This window comes from Cucurbita pepo, chromosome LG20 (assembly GCF_002806865.2).
Source record: "Cucurbita pepo subsp. pepo cultivar mu-cu-16 chromosome LG20, ASM280686v2, whole genome shotgun sequence".
Classification (NCBI taxonomy): Eukaryota; Viridiplantae; Streptophyta; class Magnoliopsida; order Cucurbitales; family Cucurbitaceae; genus Cucurbita; species Cucurbita pepo.
Window position 1 is genome coordinate 6,239,431 of NC_036657.1, and position 25,477 is coordinate 6,264,907.

The following is a 25,477-nucleotide window of genomic DNA, read 5'->3' on the forward strand; positions in this document are numbered from 1 at the left end:
CTGAATATTTTTAATACTGTCAAGTTTACATTACAAAATCGACGGTAAATTAATCTTCATAATTTGAATTAAATAGTCTGAGTTTGTCAAATTCCCGAACAATTTAAAAAATTAAATGAAAAATAATATAATATTTAAAAATTTAGAAACTAAACGGTAAACTACTTTTTTTAAAAAAAAAAAAAATTAAAAAGTGAAAAAGTTGAGAGATTGCAATAATTAATGTTTTTAGAAACTCTATGCTTTGCATGTGAACCACGTGTTCTCCTCTTATTTGCATACCGTTCTAAATTTACCATATTACCCTCACTTGGACAAAGCTTTTATTTATTTATTTATTTATTTATTAAAAATTTTCAAATTGTAAAAAAGCAACCGTTTTATGGTTGGAGACCGTGAGGAATTAGAATTTTCGAATTAATTATTTAATTAAAATTTTATTAATTGTTAATTCCCTGTGGGGCCCATCCCAATTTTTCACCCTAACTAATTTAAACAACAATTTTTATTTTTTTTTTTAAAAAAGTATTTTGCCAATATGTCCATTTAATTGGAGGAGTTGAAATTCTTTTATTAAAAAAAAAAAAAATTGTCTAAATTTGGTTTTTTTTTTTTTTCAAATTTGGGATATTTTCTAAATTGTTTAATATTTTAATGTTTTTCACATTCGAATATGAAAACCGAAAGACACCTCCCCGTAGACGGAAAATTATTTTCCTTGTCGGTGGTGACTGTAGCTCGCAGGTCTCGATTTCTCATTTTCCTTGTCACTTTCTGACTACTTGCCTATTATGCAATATGCAAGACGTCGATTTGAGATTTGAATCCACGCCCTTTCAAATCAAAACCTTAATTTGACACTTTAAACCAACTCAGCCATCTCAACTGAGGTAAGTGAAATTTAGAAATTATTTTTCACAAATTTTTTTAAAAATCAAAATAGTATAACCTTAAAATGATTTAGGGATAGGTTAAAACATTAAAAAAGGATCAAAATGCAACTAAAGAAAATAGGGTTAAAAAGGGCAAAAATGTAATTTTCTTATTTTATTTTTAATTATTGGATCTTTAATTAATTGTAGAGAAAGGATCTAAAGGGAAGAAGAAAAAATGTTTAAACTAAGGAAGAGATTTTATTAAAAATTTTAAAATATTAAAAGAAAATAGAATAGTGACAAAATGACTCTAAAACATTAGAAAAATAGAAAAGTAACCCTGAAGAAAGAAAGGGTAAAAGTAACCTAGTAAATCATAAAATTTTAAGAATAGCTTAAAACGCTTGGATTTTAAGCAGATATGGTACCTCCAATATTTGTTGAGAACGAGAATTGAATTCTCTGAAACCTAATTTACCGTTGTTTCTCAGTAGCTAAGTGGTAAATCGGTCGGCTGTTAACCAATCTCCTACTTAGGGAGATCCAACCATCTAGATCGTCGCCTCAAAAATCCACCTAAGCCATATGGATCTGCCATGAAGCCATCCAATGGCTGAGATCGTCTGAGGTGACAAGAAGCAAATATAGAAAAGACCCTCGAGTTTTTATTGTTTAGAATTGGGATCGAAGATGTGTATTCTCATTAATATTCATAATTAAATAGGATACAAGCTACCAACTAATACCTACAAAGAAGAAAAATATAAACTAATTAAATATTGAGAATAAAATAAAATATACTACCGAAGAAAAAATATAAACTAATTAAATATTGAGAATAAAATAAAATATACTACTAATCAAATCATAAAGAAAGAGAAAGAATATTGAGAATTTGTCTTCGTACTCTTGAGCATTATTGTTTATGGGAGATCTCTTGTATGCTCATAGGCATTCGTACTATGCAATCAATACTAGTTGTTATAAATTTACAAGTCAAGTCAACCTTGGAAATAGGATAGAATGTCGGCTAAGACCAACGAAGTAAGTGATCTTACTATCAGTATAGCTATATTCGATATTGTGTGTTGACATGTATCCTGTGGTTCTGTATGTCTCACATATTTGATGTGTGAATTGTTTATGAATCGACTTTCAATCCCACTTATGTTTCTCATTCTTAACATGGTATAAGAGCTTCTCATTCCTAATAGACTAAGATATGTTCATGAAACGATCTGCTTAAGTTATGTATAAAAAAAAATGGTTATGATAGATTGATAAAACGATATGGTTAAGATACGTTCCTGTAATGGTATGAGTAGGACACGTTCATGAAATGATATGAGTAAGACACGTTCATGAAACGACATGGTTAGGATACGTTTGGGAAACGATATGACTAAGGTATGTTCATGAAATGATACGACTATCGACTGTGAAATGCATAAGGACAATAAAGATATGACAAGGTTAGGAAACGATATGACTAAAATATGCATATGGAAATGATACAACTATGAAGTGTTTAAGAAAGAATATAATTATGATATAACATATGAGCGATGAATATATATATGTTGTAATATAATATGAGAATGATATGATATATGTTATGGTACGATATATGTGATAAATTTTTATAATATGATATGATATAATATATTGTGATACGATATGCTATGGTGTGATATGTGTTTGAAAATATGGAAACGTTATGATATGACATATGTATGTAATATGAATGATATGATTGACATGCAAAATGACGAACAAACATGAAATACAATCCCGATGTATGCATGAAGGATATGATAAATGATATGACATGAAGGAAGACGCTAACCGTGTTGTATTAAATGATAATGAAAATGGAAAAATGTTGTGACCTCATGCATTATTGTGTGCTCATGCATCGGGGTACCCCTTATCCTTCACGATAGTACGGACACATACGCTACGAGGCAGGGGAACGATCATTATGTTTATAATAATGCTATCGTGATGGTCGCTATTCCTAACGGGTGTCCAGCATCAATAGCTACCAAAGAATGCTCGTCCGACCAGAAAGGGGTCCAAAAGGTGTGCAAACTGATTGATGGGTCCACACTCACACATGTGAACCTTGTGTAGAGAAATTAAGTACGCATCCAATTGTCTGTTACGATAGTCACCGTAGTAAAATAGACTGATATGATAGGGTTTCATTCATTAAATTATATGTGTTTGCATTTAACCACAAGAGTGGGTCACTTACTGACTATTTCTTAAAATACTCAAGTCACGTGCTACCTCTATTTCAGGAAAAGGCAAGACATCTTTGTACGGCTGACGACGGTATCGCAACTCGAGACCATGATACATGTTTTATAAAGCATGAACGAGTGAATGCATTGAAAACAATTAGAAAGAAAAATAATATTATAGGCTAAAAACGAGCAAGCAACAACCACAACTTTGATAGCATATGACTCGGGTATGAAGAATTGACGACTAGTCACGTCCCCACAATAATACATTTTCGAGCATTTTAGCTTTGACGGTGTAAACATGATTTTGGTAAGAGCTATACACCCCGTATTGATATGACATGGATAGTAAAAACCTAACTAAACATGAAAGCAGGTAAAAGAGGATGGATCGAGCAAACGACCATGAATAACACGTCCTAGACAAGTATGATCGAGACGTTCGACACGTGGACCACAATGCCTTAAACAAACATGACTTTAAGGATGAACACCCTCTCACCTTTTGAACTTTAGATGTAATATATATAAACGATTCTCAAATTTTAATCATCAATTCGAGATGGAATGGTTGTTTTGAGTGGTTGTTCGATCGGATTCCAACTCCAGTCCTTGAAATTGAATGCTGTTCTTATTAAGGCGATCAGATTATATCAACCAAATTATCAACGAAGAGATGAAGTTCAGCTAACCCATTACAGAAATGAATCGTTGAAAAGAAGCAAAGAATCATGGAGAACGAATCAGAATTTTGCACAGTGCGAAGGCAGACCAGTCTCATGGTTCACCGCTACAATCTCAGAAACTTCACATTTCAGCACATCTTGCCCTAGCTTGGCTCCGGCGGACTTGAGTCCCTTCAGCGACACCGGTTGATTGAAGAGGTTCAGCGATGGAAGTTTCGAAGCCGCCGGTAATTTCCCATTCGGTAAGAAATTTGCGAAGTTTTCTTTCAATAATGGAACCTCGAAATCTTCCTTCTTGTGCTTCACGATATTGTCCTTTGCACTTATGTGAGCTCCTGGTTCCATGTGGTTCGTTGAAAAACTGGCTTGATTTGGGAAATTAGGGTATAGACTTACGTAGCCTCTTAAGTACATCATGTCGATAAGGAACTTCTTCCATGATGCTTGCCAACCGTTTGTTCTAGATTTAGGGATCTGAACTGGATTCTCTTTCGCATTTTCCGTGAATCTTGTGTTCATGTAAACATAAAACTCCCTCCATTGTTTGGGGAAGAAAACTGCTCCCCAACTGCAGGGGAGCTGGTGGAGGTAAGGTGTGTTTGGATGAATCCGCTTGAAGAACTCTGTTGCATTCCATTTAGGTCTTTCTTTAACCACTTCGACTAGCCGAGGCGTGTAGAGGGAGATCGATGATAGCTCGGGTAGAGATATTTGTGGATCGTAGTGGTATGCTAGGAGGGCGTATTTGATCCAAAGGTAGTAGTATGGAGAGACTTCAATATCGTCTTCGAGTAGGAGTCCATAATCGTCGTCTGAAGCAGGATACCAACTCTCGCTTACAGCTCGTATCAGCCCTCCTTGGATGATTCTTCTTCTGAGGCTTTTGGGGCCATGAGGCCACTCAAAGGAGCTTACTAATTTTATAGTTTCCTCGTCGACTTTACTGTCCATGTTGAAGCTGATAGGTATCTCATCCCCTAGGTAATATGCATCTTTTAGCGACTTGAGAAGCCTTGTTAACGAGCCTGCACGGTTTTGTGTGATAATGTTGATTGAAATCCGCATCTTGTTCCAATCTGAAAGGAAATAAAAAAGGATGAGAGCTCTGCTATTGCATGGCAAGAGTTTATATCAGGAGAAACTGAGAGAAAAGAGGAAGTATCTTAGCGTTCTTACTTGGAAGTGCTGTTGATCGAAGATCGGCCATCCAAAGAACTTTAGAAATCGAAGGCCTGGGTAAAAGAATCACTGTTGTACTACCATTCAAGTTAGCCTCTGAAGCCATTTTTAAAGCCTTCTTCACATTAGGATCAACATCGGCCACAGTGATGACGACGCTGGGATTGTGTATTTTGATCAATCCCTTCATACTGGCATACACTGCTTGCACCACAGGGACCTCAGAATTTGATATTCCAGAGAGAGCCCCAATGGCCAAGTCGAATATCTTGAACCTCCGTTCTTTACAGACCGACTTCGGCCATTTAAGAGCAGCTGCAGCATCTTCACACGGGCAAAAGTTACCGCCAGACACTGCAATATAAGCCTTCTTTCCAACAGTGGATCTGAACTTTTCTAGAAGTGGTGCTAGTGCTTTAGCTTCATCAACAGAATGAGCATAAAATAGAGCATCTATCTTTTGAGGATACATAGCTGCCCATTGTGTGATATAACCAGTAGACATCGCCTTCCACCATTGATCATCCCGAACTTGAACAATGTCCTTAAATATGACAGTGGTCTCGGAAACGTAAGCCAGCCTGTGTTCACTGTCACCCCAAGTTTCCTTGTCTTTTGGGGCTACAGGAAGAACAAATGAGGCAGCATTTCTATACTTTTGAAGCTGATAGCTGCATATTTGGTATTAAAACAATTAGCCACCCAAAACTTAGGAGATGTTGAAATATGAGTAGTGGAAACAGCTAGTAATAAGTTACCTTAGATGGAGATCTTCTCCAGTTGCAAAGGTGAAGGGGGTTTCAATGAAAAGTGTCTTGACAAGCTCAGCGGATAAGAACCAAGAGCTCGAGAGAAAGTCGACCTGCACAATTTTATTGACGGTGATGTCATAAGCAGGATCAGGCAAGTAAAGCCCTGCTTCCTTGGATCGAAACTTTCGATAACTCGGGAATGTGAAATCCTTCTGTCGAAATGGCAAAATCCTACCTATGCTGCCCAAAACTGCGTTCTTGTATTTGTCGGTCCCTGCTACATGAGACAAAATCTGTAGCATTTTACGGCCAGGAATCATGTCATCATCAAGAATATATACTAAATCAGCTTCGGTTTGTAAGGCCATTTGGAACCGTCCGTAGTACTTGAAGTCATAGCTTGAGCTAATAAAGCTAATTCTGGAGTTGTTATAGCTATCTACAATTCTTTTCAAAGAGAGCTCATTTGGGCTCCCAAATGCAAGCACCCAAACATGGTGGAAAGGAAGGCTTTGCTGAAGCAAAGAGTTAAGTTGTGCACACAGAGTTTTCCTCTTAAAATGGTTCAAAATCACTGTAACTTTTGGCTTGTTTGGTCCTCTCAAATCCCATTTGGACTTCATTGCCATTAGCTGAGAAAGAGTCTCAGTTCCAAAGCTTTTGCTTTGAAAATCTAGAATCTCATTGTAAAGCTCTGTTTTCAACTTTATCATCTGCCCATCCGTGGACTTCTTTTGCTCAAAATCAATCTTCTCATTCTCACAAGCTTCCTCCGGAGTCGGTCTGAATTCTGCTTGCATCATTAGAGAAGTTGGTTCTTCGATTCGACCCACTACGTGGGGCGGTATTACGAAGTGTCTCCATTGTTGAGCGATTCTTGTAGCCCAAGAGAAGTCCGGTTTGGTTCTCAAGTCTATTGTAGGGCTGACATAATACAGTAGAAATGTTGCATATAATGCGAAGGCAAACTGGAGACATGTAAGACCAGCAACAAGCTTTGTTGAAGAATTTCTTTGAGGTCTTAACTTTCCTTTTCCTCCAACATAATCATTGATCATCCCTTCTAAACAATCCCCGTTTCGTGTTGCAGGATTCCGAAAGATACCCATCTTCTTCTCAACGCAACTTCGGAACAATCGCAACCCTGTAGCAAAACCGCATATCAGATACGTCCTTTTCATATGATACTGAAAAGACTGATCATCCAGACCGAGCTGAAAGTAATTTTCTTACCTTAAAACTCACAAATATTGATATGTCGAATTCTGGACAAAAACTATCTTCCACCTGAGAAACCTGTGAACGGATACTGGAATGAGACAGGCTTGTCAAGAAAGTTGAGATATGAATAAGAACAGGAACGGGGAGACTTAAAAAAGGAAGAAGCTTTTGGGTTAGTGTATAAAATAGGAAAGAAAGTGTGTTTGTTCATGAGAAACGCACTCAATGTCACATGGGGTTGACGCTTATAATGATAGGAGTTTTTATTACAAACTGTGTCAAGAAACGTCTTACCCTCGCTGCTTTTTGTCTTGCAATGTTAAACCCCTCAAGGAACCACTTACAAAGCCCCGGATTTGAAGCCTTGTTTTGTGCACTTTCTAGACTTTCTCTCTCCTTCTAGAGTCTACTCTCTCTCTCTTGAAAGTAATTTATAGAAGATTTTTATAAGAGTATAACATTACCACCAAAGGTGTTTCAAACATTTTCCCCTGTTTTTTTAGAGTTTAATTGTAAGTGATGCGAGGGGATTTAAACTTTTGATCTCTTGATCCAGTATACGGGCTTTATGCCAGTTGAACAAAGATTCAAGGACATGTGCCTTATACCACTTGTCACAATCGCATTTTTTTTGGCAACAGACTTTGCGATTGTGCGGTACTCACTCCCAACACCAAGTGAGTCAAGCCAATTTGTATTCGCGTCGCCTACGACCGAGCAACATATGCTCAAGCCTCTAGCCTCATTTGAGAAGAAGGTTTTAGAAAACAGGACAAAGAGATTTTTGAAAGCGAGTTTGAAAGTAAGAATGAGGCAAGATTTAAAAGTAACGTTATATAAGCAAAAGGCCACAAAAGGCTTAAATAATATATAACTTTTTGGGCAGATAAAATTTGACAACTAATTGCATTCCCTTATATAGTACATCTTGAGTCGATTCAGGTTTAGCAGGCCTAAAAGTGATTTCGCCAAGCGGTCATACAAAATCAGGGGGTGTGGCAAGATATTTCGAACTTACAACCTTATAAGTGAGGTAAAAGTTTATTAAATTATACTCGAGTTGGATCTAGAAAGTTCGTAAGAGGTAAATGTACCTTTTAAAGTTGTTAACTATTGATTTATGCTTAAGTGTAGCTCTGAGCTCTGGAATATAATCTTATAGACTTGTAATTATTGAGAATTTTATCTCTATCTCTCTAGAAAAGAATCTTATAGATATCAACCCTCTATTTGTAGGGCTCTATTTTTAGAGGTTTAAGCCTACTAACTTAGCCATTCAAAGCCTCACTACAATATCCTTTGGTTAGAATTTGAAGGTTTAAGCCTACTAACTTAGCCATTCAAAGCCTCGCTACAATATCCTTTGGTTAGAATTTGAAGCTAATCTCATAAAACACAAACCCAAATCTCTAAAACAACGAACACCCTAAAAGAAAGGAAGCTTTTTAGTTCAAAAGTGACAGACAAAAGGTTAAAAAAGGGTGAAAACGCCATATTTCAAGGAAGATCTGACTGCGAAAGCAACCAAACCATGCAGGGGGGATGTCCATGGCGCCATGGGAAAAAGGAATAGTTAAAAGAAAAAAGGCAAACCCAAAAAGACGACAAGCAAAGAAGTAAAAAATACTTACAAAAACTTGAAGTGAAAGCAAACGATATCTTCTTCAGCAAACAATCCAAAGCCAAGAAACCCCACAACTTGAAAAACCAGAGGCATCAAATAAAGGCTTAATATAGTAGCAAAGAAGAAGAAGAAGAAGAAAAAACAAAGTGTTTGACTTTTTATAGAGATACATAGAAACGTAGAGAAATGAAGTAGCAAGTTCTGGAAAATGGGATTCAGCCAAACTTTAATCTTGGCGGGCTGNAAAAAAAAAAAAAAAAAAAAAAAAACAAGTGTTCATCATGTGGGTTTTCTTTTTGGTTAGGCTGTTTGTGAGTGGAGGATGATGAAGAAAAGTTTTTAGTTTTGAATATAGAAATCCAAGTGTTTGGATGAGATGCATTATCATTATTACATTTAACATATCATGAAATTGGAGCTGCAGCTTGAATGTTTTGAAACCATACAGTATTATGTTCTTACTTTTTGGGGCAAATGAACAGTTAACTAATGCTTTCGTTTTTTTCGTTCTATTTTCAGATTTTGAAGAACATATGCGTTTCTCTTTGGGACAACAAGGGTGAGGATTTGATCTTTTGACTTTAAAAGAGAAGTACGTATCAATTACCGTTGAATTATGCTTTACTTTGGTAAAAACGATACGTGTTTGAGTACTTATTTTAGGTTTTGAACCTTGGATCTCGAGGGAAGAAGGCTCTTAAAGGTTCAATTTTATCTTTTGTATGTTAAGTTCTTAGTTTAAATCTAATTCTCGAGAGCACTAAATACATTTTTTTCGAATTCTTGAGTTTTTAGGATGGTAGAAAATGTTGGATGATGAAAGTTCCACATAAGAATACTGTATCCATTGGTGTGTGACCTTTTGGGAAGACCAAAGCAAAGCCACGATAGCTTATGCTCAAAGTGGACAATATCATACCATTGTGGAGGGTCGTGTTCATCTAACATGGTATCAGGGTCATGCCCTAAACTTAGCCATGCCAATAGATTGGTAAATCCTCAAATGTCGAACGAAAGACTTCAAAAGAAAAAGGAGTCGAAAGCCTCGATTAAAGAGAGGGATTTACTTTGTTTGAGCTTAATTTTTTAAAAAGAAAAAGTAAAAACGGTTTTATTTGATGAGCATTTGGATTTAGAATTAGATTTAAAAAAAGATTAAAAAAAAAATAAATAAGACCAATATATGGAAATAGTGTTTACCGTTTTAATTTTTTAAATTAAAATTAAAAAAATCAAAATATAAAATTATTAATAAATGAGACCTAAATAATTATCAATTTTGAAAGAATATTGATATTAATGATTTTTAAATAGGAATAGTTTTTAAATTTTATGATAATTACTTGTTTGAAGTTTAAGTTGTTTTTAATTTTTTTTTTTAAAAAATAAATGTTAATAAAAAATAGGATTGGAAGAATAATTTTTCTGTCTTTTTTTTTTCTTAAAATAATAATAATAATAATAATAAAATAAATAAAGGTTGAAAAAGCACTTTAAGGCGTATGAATATGCTTATATAATAATTGATGTAATCGTCATGTGTATTTTTCTTCAAAAATAATGAACAAAGTTGCTATTAATTAATAATTTATTTTTAAATTCTTAACCAAAATTAAAAAACAAACAAAAACTATTTTTGCAGTTTTTAAAAAGGTGATTTGAATTTCAAAAACATTCTTAAAAAATAGATAATAAACAAGAAAGAGTAATAATAGGTGTAAGTAGTGTTGTTAAGTTTATTAGGGGTGTTCGTGATTTGAGTTGGGTCGGATTTTGATATTTTTTTAGATCAAATTCAATTGTTCGAGTTATAGATTTTAACCTGAACGACCCTTATTAAATAAGAAACCCAACCCAATCCAACCATAAATTTTTTTTTGGGTTTGGTTGATGATATTTATTCAAAATTTTATTATGTTTTCGATGAAAATAAGGTGTTAATCGATAAAATATTTATTTATTTATTTTCAAAGATATGTTATAACAATTTTTTTTTTTAATTTTGTATTTTTTAAAATTATTTAGGATGTTTTTTGATAGTAAAAAATAGTAGTTTTATTTTTTTTTTCAAAAAGAATTTGTTTAAAAATTCAAAATGAAAATTATTATAAAAATGGTGCAAAACAAGCGTATAATTCTTGAAAAATAAAAAATTAATAAATAGTTATCAATGAAATTTGTATAGAAAAAAGTAATTAAATCAATAAAAATATCCGTGAAAACATTTGTAAGCTTTTTAAAGTTTTAATAATATTCTTAAAATAAAAAGAAAAAATATCCTTCAGCCTAAAAAAATTTCAAAAATATACTTATAATTTATTTGTAAATGAAAATCATTAATATTTATTTAAAAAAGAACTCTTAAAAATACCCTTTTAACTTAAAAAAAAAAAAATTAAAAAAATAGTTTTCAAAAGTTTATTAATACCTTACCATTTTTTTTTAAAAGCTTAAAAATAAAAAACGTAAACTTTCAAAAGTAATATTAAAAATTTTGAGATAATCTATGGAGTGATGATCGACAGTAAATTTTTAAATTTTTTGTTTTATAATATGTTTTAAAACTTTTTAAAATTTAAAGATGTTTTTGAGATAAATACGAAACAACAGACTTGCATTGATGGTAGAAATCATTTTGAAATACTTAATTAATAATCAATTTACAATTGAAAAGGTTAGCAAAAAAGCACTTAGTGGGTTGACTTAGGAGACGCCAGGTTTTAGCTGGCGTTGACCACTACTAATGAAGAAACCATTTGCATTCCATTAAATATTTGATAAAATCTTCCAATTTTGGTACGGTTACATATACAATCATATCACAGCACTCGAGTTTCACGTAAAGATAAACCGGTAACTTTTTTCTTGATCATCTAAGAGATGTTTTAGTTATCTTCCGACTCTAAATTTTAATTCGGTCTTAACATGATCGGGATAGGTTGGTTGGAGTAGTGGGGCTCAATAAAAAAACCAATTGGTCAACCAAGCAACATCCTTAATGATCCCAAGTGATTAGAGTGAAATATGGTCGGTTTTGCTTAAAATATGTGAATGATTTGAGGGTCAAACTAATTAAACATGTTTATGTTGACCTTTGAAATGAATTTAATAAGATTATAAAGTTGTATGAAAAGAGGTTAGGTTGCAAAAGGTCAACGTGTAGGTATGGTGGTCATAAATGGTATACTTCAAGTTCAAGTAAGTGGAGGCACACCCAATTAGATTTCATTCTCTCTCTTCAAATTTCATTCACCATTCACTTTTTATTTATTTATTCATACTCGGGATTCAAATTAAGATTGAAAATTGAATTCGACACCTGATGGCTTCGACATTCTCCTGCATTCTCGCGACTTGGTCACATTGTTTATTCTTCGCTTCTAAGAGTGAAGACTATCTCCATAGACCAACACGTATCATTCCACCATGATTTGTTCTAAGAAAATTCTCAAAATGTCACCCAATATATGTTCGACGGTAGCATAGGGTGTAGAAAGGTCTTGAACCCTTCGTTTATAAAGCTTGGCTTTTTCCTATGGCTTCGACCCGAAGAGATTGTCTTTTTTGGAAATTTTATGAATATCAAACGTAAGCCTAGAAAATTGCTTAACATAGTCTTGAATATTCCCAGTATTTCTTAGCTCTCTTAACTTCCTTCTCGTAATTATCTCAATATTCTCTCGGAAGAACTAAGAGCGAAGTTTTTGTTTTAAGCTCTCCCAAGTGTCCAGAGTACATCGACCATCTTAAATGTCCATGTACTGGATCTCTGCCATAACTTTGCATCGTTGGTTAGAAGTACGGTTTCTAATGTGACCTTCGCTTCTTCTGCCATGGTATTTGTGGTTTGAAAGTACTGTTCGAGGTCAAAGGTAAAGTTCTCTAGAGACTTGGCATCTCGAATCCCACATAAGGGCTTGGGCTTCGAGACCCTCGACCCTAACCATTAATTCGTAGACAAACATTGCTTCAAGGCTGCTTGTCATCTCATCGATCCAGTCGACTTTAGTGGTAATCTCATTCATTTCAAACTCCAAAAGTCTCATTCCATCAAAAACTCTACTCAGGTAGAGTAACTAATCGTCAATCTCTACCAATCGGTCAGCCTGAGACTTGCCCATTTGTTTTGTAGCGGACATGTTTGTGTACTACAATTCGAGGAGTCGAATCGTCTGATACCACTTGTAACAATCGCACTCTTGTGGCAGTAGGACAACAATTATGCTGTACTTGTTCTAACCTGACAAACAAGTCAATTGTACGAAAGTCAGATTTCTTGGATAACCTTGATATATGATCAAGCCTTGGGTCACGTTTGAAAGAAATGTGTTAGAAAACGTGAGCGAAGAAATGAATTGAAAAAAATTTCAAAAAAATTAATGTTTGCGAATATGCAACAACCACAACTTTGATAGCATATAACCTAAGTAGGAAGAATGAACAGATAGTCACATCCCCCTATAATACATTTATTGTGAATTTTAGTCTTAGCGGGTGTAGACATGATTTTGGTGACCGTTCATACACCCCGTTGACACAACAATAGTAAACCTTTATCTAACATGAAAGTAGGGGTGTACATTCAACCCGACAACCCGGACCAACCCAACCTGAACTATAAGGATTGGGTTGAGTTGGATTAGCATTTCGGGTAGGGTTGGGTTCATTTTTCTGAACCCGAACTGAATCGGTTCGGTTTCAGGTTTGTGGGCAAAACCTTCGGGTTGACCCGATCCAAATAAAAATATATAAAGTATATTAAGAACCCTTTTATATTAATGGGTTAGGACAGTAACACCTAAGTTCAACACTCATAAATATATGTATCTTTTCTAATATTGAGAACCCAACCCAACCCGGACCATGTACACTCCTACATGAAAACAAGTAAAAGGGTTTGAAATGGGCATGCGACCATGGGCAACACGTCTTGGTCAAGCATGTTTGGGACATCCGACAAGCGCAATAGACAACATGCCTTGGACAAGCATGATCGTGACACTGGATACAACATCAATTGCTCCCGAAAACATAAAAAATAACTCTAGAATGGTTCAAAACATTATTATAAAGCCTCAAAACTTAGAATAACTAAGATCCGAGCCAAATATGCCGCCTAAGCTGATTTGGAGCTGCTGGAGCGCGCTGAATCGAGCTAAAATCAAGCCAAGCCAAGCCAATGACATTGGGCATGTGGGTTAGAAACGTGATTGGGTTTGGTTTGCGGGTCGACTATGGGGCAGGAGTGGGCATAGGTTGCTCCAATCAAAGCACGCTTAACTATGAAGTTACTATGATTAAATCATGGAAAAGGAAAATGCACCTTGGTGGTATAGATAGTAACTTTCAATTATTTTAAATATTTCTTAACCATCCTATCCTAAAGATCTCTCTCATTCAAATGTGACCATGATTCATTTATGTACTTCTCCTTTACTTGGGTGTCACATGTCCACCAACTTTCACCTTGGTTTGTTCCTGAACCACATCTTACTAGGAGAGGTAGACTTATTGAGTCACAACAATTGTTCTATTTCATTCTGTTTGGGCGGTTCGAGGAATACATTTTCTGATGGATTCATCTCTGTCTCTCGGTTGATCTCGCTTAGGTTTGATATTTTCGGACCCTTTTGAGGTCAGCTAATCTGGCTCGGATCTGATATGTTCAGACATTTTCCTACCATTTATTACTCTTCGAGAGGTGTTTTTGACACTTTCGGAGACGTTTAAGGTTCATATGACTACTTTTTAACTAATTTAAAGTATATGGAGCTAAGTTTAAATCATTTTATGCAAATTAAGTGAGTCAATTTCTATAATAGAATTCTACCTTATGGTTGTGGGACTCCTTAAGTGGAACTAGATTTTAAAGAGCAGTTGTAAACTAGCATCAAGGGAGTGTAGTGACTTCGGCTTAGCCCAAGTAAGTGGATTCACTGCTTGCTTAGTTGGACGACTTATTTGCTATATGAACGATGCATGCCTTGTGACCCTTGCACATATAATGTTTTATGATTGTTTGATATGTGCTATATTATGTCGTGTTAAAAGTTATGTTATGCATCCGTTGATGTTAAGTTATAGAACTATGTTGATATCAATGTTGTATGATGCATAACCTTCATGTCATGCTATGTAACTATGTTAACATTTATGCCAATCACAAAAGATATGACAAGTATTACGTATGTATATCTCATGAGATCGTTATGTCAAAAAAAGAATAGATGTACGAGTTGCATCATAAGTGTATGTCATGATTTAAAGTTATCAGGATCTCAAGCATTTTGTACGTCACGTGCATCGAGGTACTTCCCCATTATGATTAGTACAAATGCATACACTACAATATTATGCGCGCTCCTTTCCCTCTGTGGCTTCCAACAAACGTGAATACTCTAGCTCAATAGGCAACCCTAGGGTACGTATACGAGCGTGCTTGGTGTGCCCATGTGTGCGTGTGTAAAGAAATACTACTCATCCAACTCTGTCCAAACTGAAAGTAGAGACAAAGGTCATAATATTCTACCAAAGGGTAAGTCTCACCATAATTGCATCTCTTTGCCTCCCGACCCCAACAATGGGGTTACTTATTGAGTATTTTTAAATACTCAAGCCACGTGCTACTTCTTTTTCAGTAAAGATAAGATATCGTTGTACAGATGACGACATTACTAAAGAAATAAAGTCAAGATAAGGTATCGTTATACCGATGTGATACCAAGACTCGGAAAAGAATTAGGAGCAATATTATACCATAGTGATAAACTCATTACACTTATCCCCATAATTCACTTCTATACCACCAACCAAAATCACACTTAGAGTAAACCAATCTCTCCAAACATTACATATTTCACCCCCAATTCTTTTTCATTTACAACTTACAACAAGCAAGTATACCCACCAAAGGATGAATAACATAACACATAAGGAAAAAGAAAAAAGCAAAAAGGCAGGCAGGATGAAGTTTCAGATCGTACCGTTGTTTACCGTTGACGAGTTCGTGCAGGAAACGTCATGGTAGGGCGGAGTGTTCTTTGGGGCCGTGGTGTCGGGTTCCCTACTATCATGGTTTGAGACCGTGTCAACATGTCTACCATTGATGGGGTTTGGTAAGCTTGCACAAGGCTCGTGTTGTGTGTTGAATCGCCACGAGCCGTGGCTCGCTGCCATGAATGTGAGCTTAGTCCTGATAGAACATACGCCCTTCCTGAAGCCTCGTAGATGCGTCGGTTTTCCATTCTTTCCTTCATCTCCTTTAGCTCGGCACAAAGTGCTGTGCACAAATGATCACCAGCTTGTCCTGAGATAGTTTCTGATACTGCTCTATAACAGCTCTCCAAGATAGAGACTGCATTGGCCAAATCACCACGCTCGGCCACAACTCTAGCCTTGGCCATCGACTCGAGGGCGTGTATACGATTGCGTTGCCTGTCGACTTCTATCGACACAGATTGTTCTCCAATAGCATTTGGCCTTTTTATCTTCACTTCTTCAATGTCTTCTAACGTCACTGTTTCGTTTGCGATCGGTTTTCGGTAAGCACATTTGACTTTGAGCAATGACATCTCATCAATAGAATCACCATAAGGTACATTAACTGTCACCAAAAAGTCTCGTTCTTCTTCAGCATACAAGTCTCCCACATTTATAGTGCCAATTCTCGAGTCTGCGTCGATGTTTGATCGGTAATTTCCTGCTTTCAACGAACCGAGCTGCAAACTAGGATGAACACATTCAATTCTAACTTGAAGCTCTTGCACAACAACACTCAAGAGCCCTCCAATGCACTGAGCAAATGCGTCCTGGATTGTAGCTTCTGCTTCGACAAAGGAAAACGTCCCCCCTGAAATCTCGGAGATAGCGTGCATTGCTGTAGCATCATGGTCGGTGCCGAACCCGAATGAATGCACTGGTATCTGCAATGCTGTGTTGTTATTACGGCGGATTGCTACTGGTAGAAGCGACAGATAGTCGGTTTCGGAACGTGAACTACCCATGCCGAAAGTATATGTATCCTGACCATCTGAAAGTAGCATAATGCTACAAACAGGATTCTTCCACTTCCTATCCAATAATACTTTGGTCCCTTTCTTTAAGCCATCAACAATGTTTGTTCCGCCATTTGAAACCAAAGAATTAATAGCTTGTAATGCCTGTTGTTGTCCACTCTCAGTCATCCGACGAAGAGAAAAGACGCGTCGTGCTGTAGAGGAGAATGATATTACTGAAAGTCGATCCGAGGGGCCGAGGTTCTGTATCACAAAGCCCATTGCTCGTTTTAGCAACGCAAGCTTAGTACCAGCCATGCTCCCACTGATATCAAGCACTGTAACAAGGTCGACTGGAGCACGAGAACTTCGAGACGGAGGAAACGGGATCTGAGTTTCACGACAACGTTGGCTCTGACTCGTAAGACTAGCTTTGATATGCACTAATACAGTGAAACTATCGTGAACTGCAGATCGAGCAACAGCGGAAACTTCAGGATATGTCTTAACCTCAATTGTTCCAATAGAACTATCAACAGCATCTACAAAAGGTGTTCCTTCATCAGGGATAACAGGCTGATGATCTAGGACTTCATCATCATCAAACAGATCTGGCTCAGGTCCATGAGACTGAGAGGCTATCGGCCTAGGCGGATCGATCGGTGCGGGACGAACCCTTCTTAAAACGGTCATCCACGAGTCATCTCGAGACCAATCAATTTGGTTGATTCTCATCATTCCGTTGGGAAGATCAGAAGCAGGGCTTTGGAGAGGAATCTCTTTCCATTTGGCTCTGCAAACTGGGCAAATTTGGTTTCCATGCTTAACATTTGAAGTGATGCAATGGAAATGAAACGAGTGGGAACACTCAGCAGTGAAGATAGCATGGCCCTTCCCTGGCTTCATAGCAGTCAGACAAATTGCACATGTCCTCTGCAATTTGAAAATGATCAAAGGATGAGAATAAAAATAACCAAAAACTCAACCGCTAGCAGATATTATCCTCTTTGGGTTTCCTCTCAATGTTTTTAAAACGCGTATGCTAGAGAGAGATTTCCACACCCTTTTAAGGAATGTTTCGTTCTCCTCCCCAACCGACACTGGGCGGTGTACTAGCGAGGACGCTGGCCCCCAAGAGAGGTGGATTGTGAGATTCCACAGCAGTTGGAGAGGGGAACGAAACATTCATTATAAGGGTGTGGAAATCTCTCTCTAGTAGACGTGTTTTAAAATCGTGAGGCTGACGACGATGCGTAACGGGCCAAAGCTGACGAAATGAATCAATAAGGTAAGACAAAAGAAAAATGAAAAGGGCAATTTGCTTAAAGACTCATTATCTGCAGCTACTTTTGGCATTAACTTTCGGTTTTATCGTTTTTCGCCCAAAGGGTATTTTCAACTTACCTTTTCCCTTCCCCCCTTATTCGTGAGAGAGAAAGAAGGTAAAATTTCAGAAGAACCTTTAGAAGGCAACGTGATAAGACAGTGTCTTTTTGCATAGTGCAATCTCATCTGTCAACACCATGTATCAAAAGAAGAGGTAATATCACAAAAACCTCCCAACCAGAGTACACATATTTCAAGATCCATACGAAAGTAACAACCTAACCCCACTGCTAGTAGATATTGTACTCTTTGGGCTTTCCTTTTCAGGCTACCCGTCAAGGTTTTTAAATACGTTTGCTAGGGAGAGGCTTCCACTCCCTTATAAAGAATACTTCATTCTCCTCTCCAACTGACGTGGGATCTTACAATCCACCCCCTTTGGGGCCCAGCACCTTTACTGGCACACCGCTTCATGTCCACCCTCCTTCGGGGCTCAGCCTCCTCGCTGGCATATTGTCCGATATCTAGCTCTGATACCATTTGTAACAACCCAAGCCCACTGCTAACAGATATTATCTTCTTTGGGTTTTCCCTTTCGGAGTTCCCCTTAAGGTTTTTAAAATGCATATGTTAGGGAGAGCATTCCACGCCCTTATAAAAAATGTTTCACCGATGTGGGATCTCACACTCCACCCTCCTTCGGAGCCCAGCGTCCTCGCTGGCATTCGTTCCCTTCTCCAATTGATGTGAGACCCCAATCCACCCACTTGGGGCCCAGCATCCTTACTAGCACACCACCTCATGTCCACCCCCGTTCAAGGCTCAGCCTCCTCGCTAGCACATTATCCAGTGTGTGGCTCTGACACCATTTGTAACAACCTAAGCACACCACTAGCAAATATTGTCCTCTTTGGGCTTTCCCTTTCGGGTTTCCCCTCAAGGTTTTTAAAACACATCTACTAAGGAGAGGTTTCCACGCCCTTATAAAGAATGTTTCGTTCTCCTCTCCAACCGATATGGGATCTCACATAACCACGGTAAGACTCAATGGTAAATCTTCCAAGCAAAAGAAAAGGCAAAAAGTCAATAATAGGTAATAGAAGAGGACATGATGGAAAACTAGAAACAGTCAACTGGGTAACTTTCCAAAAGATGGAATAATTCAGCAACAAATATAGGATATAAAACAAAAGGAGGAAATAAAAAGAAGAGACCATATAAGCTCATAAAAAGAAGTGAAATTATGGGTCGCCACATAAAAATAATGTACTTTGGATTCTTTTTACTATTCACCAATGTCTTGTTTATTATAGTGATTGCTGGAAGTCATAGAATGAAGGTGGGGTGGGCCACAGGCTTTTAATAAATCACCACTGAGAAGCAAAAGGGAAAGGGTCATTGTGTTGACAGTGCAAACCACTTTTCTCTCTTCAGGGGAGGCTTGAAAAGTAAAGGCAGAGAACAGAGTTACTTCACTAATAAGCCAAAGGCTTAATGGTCCTTGAAGGGACTACTCCACTTTACCATCCTCCACATAAATCCATGTATTTGAAAGTAACATTACAACTCATAGACATTGAAAGTGGTACAGAACAGCAGCACAGTGTATTACTTTCTGAATCAATTGCTTATGAACAGAGAAGGATATTCTAATCATTTCATTTTACTACTCGTATCCAACAATCTTAACATCATAATAATATACTGAATTTAACCCACCAAAAAAAAAAAAGATAAACAGCAGCAGAGAATCAAGAAGCTAGCAAAAGGGGCAAACCCCAAATAAAGAAAGATCCATAACAAACCTTGGAGGATCTGGTTGAGGATTTGGAGAGGCGGAGACCGGAAGAGGACGAAGTGGGTGTCGTCGGCGGGTGGCAATCGGAGCTAAAACTGGATTGAGAAAGCAAATTAGACGGCGCGGCGGCGTCGGAGAACCTAGAGGCCATGGAAGGCATGGAAGGCATGGAAGGCAAGGAATCGGGGGGATTTGGAGGGGTATAGAGGCACATATTGAAGCCGAGAGCTAGTTTGAGCTTCTTCCATGTGGAATTCATGGTGAAATAGAGATGTAGGGGCGGGAAAATCTAAGTGAACCCAGGTGGGAATGGGAGGGTGAGGGGAGAAGAGAGCATAGTGTGGAGAGTATGAAGAGGATAAGGAATTTTTTGTGAAGAAATGGAAATGGGTATGAGAAAATTCAAAATGGTTCAACTGGGAAAGGTCAAGAACATGGGAATTGGCAAAATTGTGACAGAGGATTGAGAGGGAGAGGGAGAGCGACGGGCGGAGGGAGAGAGGGATATGAGCATTTGACCTTTTTTGGTTTTATGGAGGATAAAGTAAAAACTTTAGAGAGTTTCAATGGCTAAAACAATATTAATAAAAATATAAACTATAATAGTGAAAATTTGGGAAAATTGGTCAAAGTCAACCTCGATGGGTAAATTGGTCATTTTGACCCTCCTTTGTCTAACTCGAGGTCTGGAATATTGGTGGTTAGAAGTCTAATGTTTCAAAAATACTCATGAACTCTCGTCTTCCAGACAGTACATTTTTTTGCTTATGGATTACTATAACTGTTCAAGAAGACACTTGAAACTAGAAGCATAAATAAACTCACTTGATGGACTACCGAGCTACAAGTCCCACAACATAGGAGCGAGATTCTCTAAAAAGCTAAAGTCGCGAGCAGTTAAGAGAGCCCACTTGGAGACTAGGATCTCAACCTTGAAACTCGAAGAATAAACAAACCCACTTGATGGACTACCGAGCTACAAGTCACACAACATAGGAGCGAGATTCTCTAAAAAGCTAAAGTCGCGAGCAGCTAAAGAGAGTCCACTTGGAGACTGGGATCTCAACCGAAAATGCTAAGGTTGCAATGTGACTCAACAATTTATTATTTCGCTTACATAAATCTAAAAAATTTCAAACTCAAATACTCAACTTATTTTAAAGTGGGTTCTTCTCAATCAAGATAACTTTAATAAACTAGTTATTTAATATATTACAAAAATTTTAAAACAAAATATTAATAATTTTTATCAAAATGGTAGAGGTACTTTTGTTATTTTAATTAATAAAAATAATTAATATCCAGCAACACGAAACAAACATAATCTGACTTGCCTAAATCAAAGTATGATAAATCAACAGAGATAAAGTAAAGCATATCTCATCAAAGTTGGTGTGATCAAAGCATTGTGCATGCTGGCTGATAACCTGATCCAAAAACAGATCCATAGCTCATTCTCGTGCTTAGACTCAAACAAATTAAAGTCCCGTGTTTCTAAAAAAACGTACCTTTATACTTTGGAGATTAATTTGAAAATAAGGCTTTTTATCTATATCTATATATATCTATATATCTATATATATATATATATATATATATATTTCAACGAATACGTTTCAACCTTAAGAAAGTTGAATTATTAAACCTCACTATAAAAATTACAAAAATATAACTTGTTTTGGTGCGCTTTGATGAACAATAATAAATTTATGCAAAAATAAATTAATTTGAATCGACTTCTAAGCATGCAAGATCACTTCCTTTCTTGTAGGGGTGAAATTTAGTTGAAAGATTTTGATTTTCGACGACAGAGACATTTGAGCTGGAGCTTGTCTCTGAGAATGAGTACCTAATTTGGTTTGATATACCAAGAACTCTTGAATCAAAGACATTAGTACCTCTTTGGTTTCTCTTGATAATAAAATATCTTAAGCAAGGAAACTTGTTTTAGATTCGAATCACGTTGCAAATAAAATTAACAAAATCATGTCTTACTGATCTAAACTACGTAAGATTGTAAAGAAACTTAGTTCGAGACTAAAAGAAAGTACAAATGCTCTTTTTACTAGTTTTATAAGTTTGATTCTACAAATACAACATCTATGGCTTTTATCATCCCACTTGAACGATTCGAGATCAGTCGGAGAATATACACTCTCATGGCTCCAGACAGATATTTTGGCTGATCTGGCTTGTTTCTAATAAGCTCAGACCTCTTTTTTATTAGCTTTCAACTCTTTGATAGCGTTTAAAGATAGGTTTTTTCAGGAATTTTTGACGAGAAGTAGATATTATTATTGTTGTTATTTGCTTCATCAAATGAAAAACGACCCATAGAGATAGGGCCAACACACGTGACAATTGGTAGAGTAGTCAACTTCTGCTTGAAATTAACATGATATCATTTTCATGTATAATGGCTATCATCTCCTCTCAAATCATATTTCAAATCCTTAAATAATATCAGATTCTTATATTGATTACTATTCTACCATTAACAATAATAATGTAACGTTAAATTTTGTCCTAAAATTTTAGGGTTGTTTTAAATTCTTATAATTTAAAAAGTTTACAATTGGTTCCTCAAATTATAAAGGTTTTATCTATTTACTTTCTTTTTTACCCAAGCTGATGAACAACCCGTGAGATTCCACATCGATTGAAGAGAACAACAAGTGTCAGCGATGACACTGAGCTCCAAAAGGTAGATTGTGAGATCCCTCATCGATTAGAGAGGGAAACGAATGCCAGCAAGGATGCTCGGTCTCGAAGGGGGGTGGATTGTGAGATCCCATATTGGTTGGAGAGAGGAACGAAGCATTCCTTCTAAAGTGTGGAAACCTCTACCTAGCGGCTACGTTTTAAAAATGTTGAGGGGAAACCCGAGAGGGAAAACCCAATCAACACAATATCTGCTAACGATGGGCTTGGGTTGTTACACAACCTATTATAATTTTTTTAAAGTACAAAATCTACGGACAAAAATTATTATTGATAGAGATACAATTAGCCAACATGTTTAAGATAGAATTAGGAGTGTTCATATAACTCGATAATCCGAAAAATTCAGACTACCCAACCCAAATCATAACGTTGGGTTGGGTTAATTTTTTTGTTCAGTTTGGGTTAGGTTGAAGTTTAAAAAAAACTAAAAAATTGGTTCAATTTGCTGGTTTAATTTTTGTCTCAAAATAGGATTACAACCTAACTCAACCATTTTAAAAAAATTAAGAATATTTAATGTTTCTCATAGATGTTAATGATATGTTATGACTTGTAAATGTTTGATATTACTACCCAACCCAAATCATAATGTTGGGTTCGGTTAGATTTTTTTCAATTTGGGTTAGGTTGATGTAATGATCCTAGATTTCCATTAACCTAAAGTCGCTACTATCATCATACTCTATGCTCTTATGTGGAAGTAAACCTTTAAAACAACATCGTAGATCTAAATTCATCCTAAAAACATAATATAGACTCAAAATATTGTTATGGTCTTACGTGTTCGAAAACATATTCAAAATAAGATGAAAATAATGATAATAAATAAAGTAAAACATTAAATGCAAAACACCCTAATTATCATAAGTCTAAGAATTTAAAATGCTATTAGTCTATGCACGTGTCATGGTCTCTTGTTGCGATGCCATTGTCAGCCGTACATTGGTGCCTTGCCTTTACTTGAAATAGAAGTAACACACAACTTGAGTATTTTAAGAAATACTCAGTAAATAACCCCATTTTTGGAGTTGGAAATGCAAACACAAGCAACTCATGATCCAGGGACTTATTATTAAAATTATCATAGGGGTGGCCTCTAGCGTGGACAACATTGGATGTGCAGTACTTTCCTATGCACAACCCACATGTGCAAGCGTGGATCACAAGGCGGTTTGCACCCCTCTAGACCCATCATAATCGAGCTAGCTTTTCGTAGTGACGTATGGAGGTCAGCAAACCCTTGAGTGTCATGCGAGGCATGCTCATCATCACCGTCATTGTAATGAGGCCTTTTGGGGAAGTAGCCCGATGTATATGTACACACAGAATGCATGAGGTCCCTATAGTTTGTCATCTTTAAAAGATCTTTTGATACAACCCTAAGTTCCATTCACATATTACCATAAGTAATGTATGTACATTAGTCTTCATACGTTCATCATCATTATCATTCACACGTGCAAGCATGGATCCCAAGGCAGTTTGCACCCCTTTAGACCCATCATAGTCGAGCTAGCTATCTGTAATGACATATAGAGGTCAGCAGACCCCTGAGTGTCATGCGAGGCAAGGAACACTTTGATGCACACGAGTGATTACTACCAAATGGTGTTGTAGCTTTGCCAACCAAGAGGATGAATTGATTGTCAATACAACTCTACACGAGTGATTACTACCAAATGGTGTTGTAGCTTTGCCAACCAAGAGGATGAATTGATTGTCAATACAACTCTTTGTGCGTAAGTTCGAACCAAGAGGAGTTTTGCACAAGATGCATGAAGGAAGCTAGAGCTAATTTGGATTGAAAGATGACGTTCCAAACATCGTCAAGTACCTATAAGTTTTTGGTATTTTTATTATATTTGGATGTGATTATTTGCTTCTAGTTGTCCTAAAATGAAGAGAAAAATATCTTTGTAATGATGTATTAAAGTTCTACCACTTTCATAAAGAAATCATTTTGATCCGAGTTAGGTAGGAAAAGTAATCTAGGAAAATGCTTGCGCAGGCTACGAGAGCGATATACGTGTCAATCTGCAAGTGACACTATGTGTCCAGCCATAAGTGGGCCACTTGTCGAGCAATGTGTGGTGTTGCATGACAGGCTGAGGTGATCGGCTTTCCGGGCGGGCTTTGTGCATGTTATAAAAAATTATCGTTATGCCCCTAGGTTGCTATTTCAAGAAGCATGTCGTTTTATGTAGAGAGATTATGCATCGCTAGAATACAAGTTGGGCAACATGAATCAGTATGTTATGCACGATGTTAGAAATTACCAAAATGCCCCTATGATGAAATTTGTGATGGATGTTGTTCTATATGCTTTCTGTTGTGTCAGAAAGGAGGATTGACTGAGGTGATCTGCTTTCCGGGCGATTGATAGATATTATCTCTCCATTGAGCTTTTTTGTCTCATTGTTTGCATGAATGTTTCATTTTATGTTTTAGTGTTTCAGGTGATTCATAGGACATCTCCCTAATAAGCTTGCATGCATGATTAGATTATGTATATGGTGCTCTAGGTGATTGATAGGATAATCATCTTGGCAAAGCATGCACAACAACCAAGCTTTATTTAGGGTGCTACCGCTAGAGTGGTTTACATATTGACATAAGTTAGTACGTTTCTAATAGACCTTGTACCCTAGGTAGTGAACAAATAGAGATTTAGACTTGTGTGCTTCTAGAGATTGGTTTAGCTCTAGGACCTAACCATGAACATCCTGGAAACGAGAGATAGGTTTTAAACTGCCTATGTACCCAATAAGAATCTATAGACCTCTATGACATCCAAAAATGACAAAGGTAACCTTAGGTTTGCGCAGAGTTGATTACATAGAGACGATGAAGATAGGTCGCTTCATTGTAGGTTCCAAGGATGAGAACTAGAGCTTGAGACAGCCCAGACTTTCTCAATTTATGGAGAAGCACTAAATGATGCTAGAAAGATGGACATGCGAACTTGGATTAGAGTCTAGGGAGCCTATGTAATTGTGAGCACGTCGTGAATGATAGTAATGACTAGTAGTGACCTTTAAACCTCGACAGG

At 36.8% G+C, this 25,477-nt stretch overlaps 2 protein-coding genes and 2 long non-coding RNA genes across 6 annotated transcripts; 2 read left to right on the plus strand and 2 right to left on the minus strand.

The window, feature by feature from the left end:
- Positions 1 to 3,736: 3,736 nt before the first annotated feature.
- LOC111783035 lies at positions 3,737 to 8,622 on the minus strand. Of its 2 annotated transcripts, XM_023663912.1 has the most exons (5): positions 8,594 to 8,622; positions 6,975 to 7,037; positions 5,748 to 6,885; positions 4,987 to 5,660; positions 3,737 to 4,886 (listed from the first exon to the last, which is right to left on the minus strand). In XM_023663912.1, the coding sequence occupies exons 3-5, from the start codon at positions 6,848 to 6,850 to the stop codon at positions 3,868 to 3,870; spliced, it is 2,796 nt and encodes a 931-aa protein (XP_023519680.1). In that variant the 5' UTR covers positions 6,851 to 6,885; positions 6,975 to 7,037; positions 8,594 to 8,622; the 3' UTR covers positions 3,737 to 3,867. The 2 variants fall into 2 exon arrangements, with proteins under 2 accessions (XP_023519680.1, XP_023519679.1); XM_023663911.1 differs by lacking the exons at positions 6,975 to 7,037; positions 8,594 to 8,622 and having other exon boundaries at positions 5,748 to 6,925.
- LOC111783037 lies at positions 3,788 to 9,366 on the plus strand. Its single transcript, XR_002813264.1, has 2 exons — positions 3,788 to 4,052; positions 9,106 to 9,366. It is a non-coding gene; the product is annotated as an uncharacterized LOC111783037 (long non-coding RNA).
- LOC111783036 lies at positions 6,558 to 7,050 on the plus strand. 2 transcript variants are annotated; one of them, XR_002813262.1, is made up of 2 exons: positions 6,558 to 6,719; positions 6,832 to 7,050. It is a non-coding gene; the product is annotated as an uncharacterized LOC111783036 (long non-coding RNA). The 2 variants fall into 2 exon arrangements; XR_002813263.1 differs by having other exon boundaries at positions 6,668 to 6,759.
- Positions 9,367 to 15,313: 5,947 nt separating the features above from the next.
- On the minus strand, positions 15,314 to 20,226 carry LOC111783356. The gene is made up of 2 exons (XM_023664282.1): positions 19,712 to 20,226; positions 15,314 to 17,513 (listed from the first exon to the last, which is right to left on the minus strand). Exons 1-2 carry the CDS (start codon positions 19,961 to 19,963, stop codon positions 15,576 to 15,578), a joined length of 2,190 nt encoding a protein of 729 aa, XP_023520050.1. The 5' UTR covers positions 19,964 to 20,226; the 3' UTR covers positions 15,314 to 15,575.
- Between the last annotated feature and the right edge of the window lie 5,251 nt (positions 20,227 to 25,477).